We start from the raw sequence: 2,583 nt of genomic DNA, 5'->3' as shown, positions 1-2,583 counted from the left end.
CATTCATTACATTTGTAAGGTTTCTCTCCTGTGTGGATTCTGTGGTGAACTTTAAGATCAGAGTTCTGTGTGAAAGATTTTCCACATTCATTACATTTGTAAGGTTTCTCTCCTGTGTGGATTCTGTAGTGAACTTGAAGTGTTGACGATTGTGTAAAAGATTTCTCACATTCATTACATTTGTAAGGTTTCTCCCCTGTATGGATTCTGTAGTGATTTTTAAGCACNTTGTTCTGTGTAAAACATTTGCCACATTCATTACATTTGTAAGGCTTTTCTCCAGTATGGANACTGTAGTGAACTTTAAGCACTGAGTTCTGTGTAAAAGATTTCCCACATTCATTACATTTGTAAGGCTTCTCTCCTGTGTGGATTCTGTAGTGAACTTTAAGATCTGAGTTCTGTGTGAAAGATTTTCCACATTCATTACATTTGTAAGGTTTCTCTCCTGTGTGGATTCTGTAGTGAACTTGAAGTTTTGAGGAGTGTGTAAAAGATTTCCCACATACATTACATTTGTAAGGTTTATCTCCTGAGTGGATTCTGTAGTGAACNTGAAGTTTTGAGTTCTTTTTAAAAGATTTTCCACATTCATTACATTTGTAAAGCTTTTTTCCTGTATGGTTTCTGTAGTGAACTTTAAACTCTGAGTTCTTTGTAAAAGATTTCCCACATTTGTTACATTTGTAAAGTTTCTCTCCTGAGTGGATTCTGTAGTGAACTTGAAANTTTGAGGACTGTGAAAATGATTTTCCACAGTTATTAGATTTATGAAGTCTTTCTCCTGTACAGTTTTCTTGGCAAACTTTATGACTTAAGGAACAGGTAAATAATTTTCCACATTCATTACCTTTGTAAAGTGTCTCTTGTGTAGAAGTTCTATAATAAGCTTGAAGACTTGAGGACTGGATAAATGATTTCCCATACTTATTACATTTATTTGATTTCTGAGCTCTCTCAAAGCTTAATGATTCATTTGAGGCATCCCTGTTTGTATCATATAGGTAATTCTTGGACTCTCCATTAATCCATGGTCCAGTGTACCAACTATGAATTGAAGAGTCACTTAAAATGGCATTCTTATTTTCATTTATACAAAGTTTCTCTGTGGTATGCTGTTGCGAAGAAGACTGGGAGGAGTGACTATAGATAGCCATTTTTCTATGCTTGCTATAATGATATTCTGGAATAAACCTGCTTCTNTGATTATCACTTGGATTTGTTTTACAAATAGAATCTTCTAATAAGTCATTACCTTGATGTAATATCTCTCTATATTGATTGCTTTGGTAGTACATTAGTAAAGGATTCTTGACAGNGTCTATATTAATATCAATTATTGTATTANAGCTTTNAAAAATACCTCCCACATTATATCTTCCANGATTCATTGCATTCATATATTCTTTTTTATGTTGTTCTACATCATATAACTTGTCACTGAGTAGGTTTTGTTGCGTGAAATGCCTTAAATTTTGAGAGAAGATGCCTTCACCTACATGATAGTCAGTGANGTTTTCTCTGCTCCANAGTCTCATTTGTTCAGAAAGCACTGATGCACTGTTTAATCTCATATTCTGTAATATATACATCAGGAAACACAATTTATTCTCCCAAATGTCACTTTGTAATGTTTGTGTATTTCCGTGTAAAATAGAGTTGTGTTTCAAATATTGTGAATTTTTTCCTAGAGATTCCTCCAATTGTGAAAATGAAAGTGACCCAGTCTGACTTCTTTCAAGGGAAGTTAGGGCTTCTTCATAAGTTTCAGAAATGAAAAAGACATGCTTTTCCAATTGATCTTTTACATAATCATATAGTTCATACTCTGTACTATCACAAAAATATTCCCAGAATTTGTTTCGATATAGATCTGAAAGACTACTACATCCAAATATTCGTGTTATTTTGTTCTGGAAGTAATCCTGCATATGTCGTGTGGGGAGTAGCTTCTTAGTATAATCACAAGACAGAGCTGAAAATATTAAAAACAAATAATTATATGACATTTTGGAGTTAGGTCAAAACAATAACATGTATAATGCATGAAACAGTACCAATGTGAGGATCATACAAATTCAGTTCAGAAGTGCAGCAATTTTCTTACAAATGAACAATTTTATAAACATTATTTATATCAGATGATATTTTATGAAATATGATAAATATTTTATAATATTATGAATGTCATAATTATTCACTAAATACTATAACAAGATAAAAAAATTGGTGGAATCCATTAATTAATAAAACTTCTTCCCTCTGTGAAAATGAACCATCAATATGGCAACAAATAATCTTTCCAATGACAAAATTATAAAAATGATGACCTACAATACTTCTTTTAGGACTGAATTCTAATGCAACATTGAACAATGGATGGAAAATCAGAGAGAATATTTATAAGAAAACAAGGAAAGATATATGATAAAATCTTAAATGCTCCAACATCCCATAAAGACATTTCCTCAGTGGTGTCGATAGAAGTTTTATTTGTAAAATACAAACTGTAAACAACTTAGATGGAAACCTCATCTGAAGAACAGATAAAGAAAATGTGGTAAATCTATACAATGGAATACA

The 2,583-nt window shown here is 31.8% G+C and overlaps 1 protein-coding gene across 1 annotated transcript; it reads right to left on the bottom strand.

Moving 5' to 3' along the window:
- Positions 1 to 5: 5 nt before the first annotated feature.
- Positions 6 to 1,157, bottom strand: LOC110288085 (zinc finger protein 239-like; the record flags this gene model as incomplete). The annotated part of the gene is made up of 1 exon (XM_021154535.1): positions 6 to 1,157. A coding segment is annotated over exon 1 (1,152 nt), but the record flags the coding sequence as incomplete, so codon positions are not given.
- Positions 1,158 to 2,583: the final 1,426 nt, after the last annotated feature.

Source organism: Mus caroli, unplaced genomic scaffold (genome assembly GCF_900094665.2).
Source record: "Mus caroli unplaced genomic scaffold, CAROLI_EIJ_v1.1 scaffold_26103_1, whole genome shotgun sequence".
NCBI classification, from domain to species: domain Eukaryota; kingdom Metazoa; phylum Chordata; class Mammalia; order Rodentia; family Muridae; genus Mus; species Mus caroli.
This window is presented reverse-complemented; position numbering and strand designations above follow the sequence as displayed.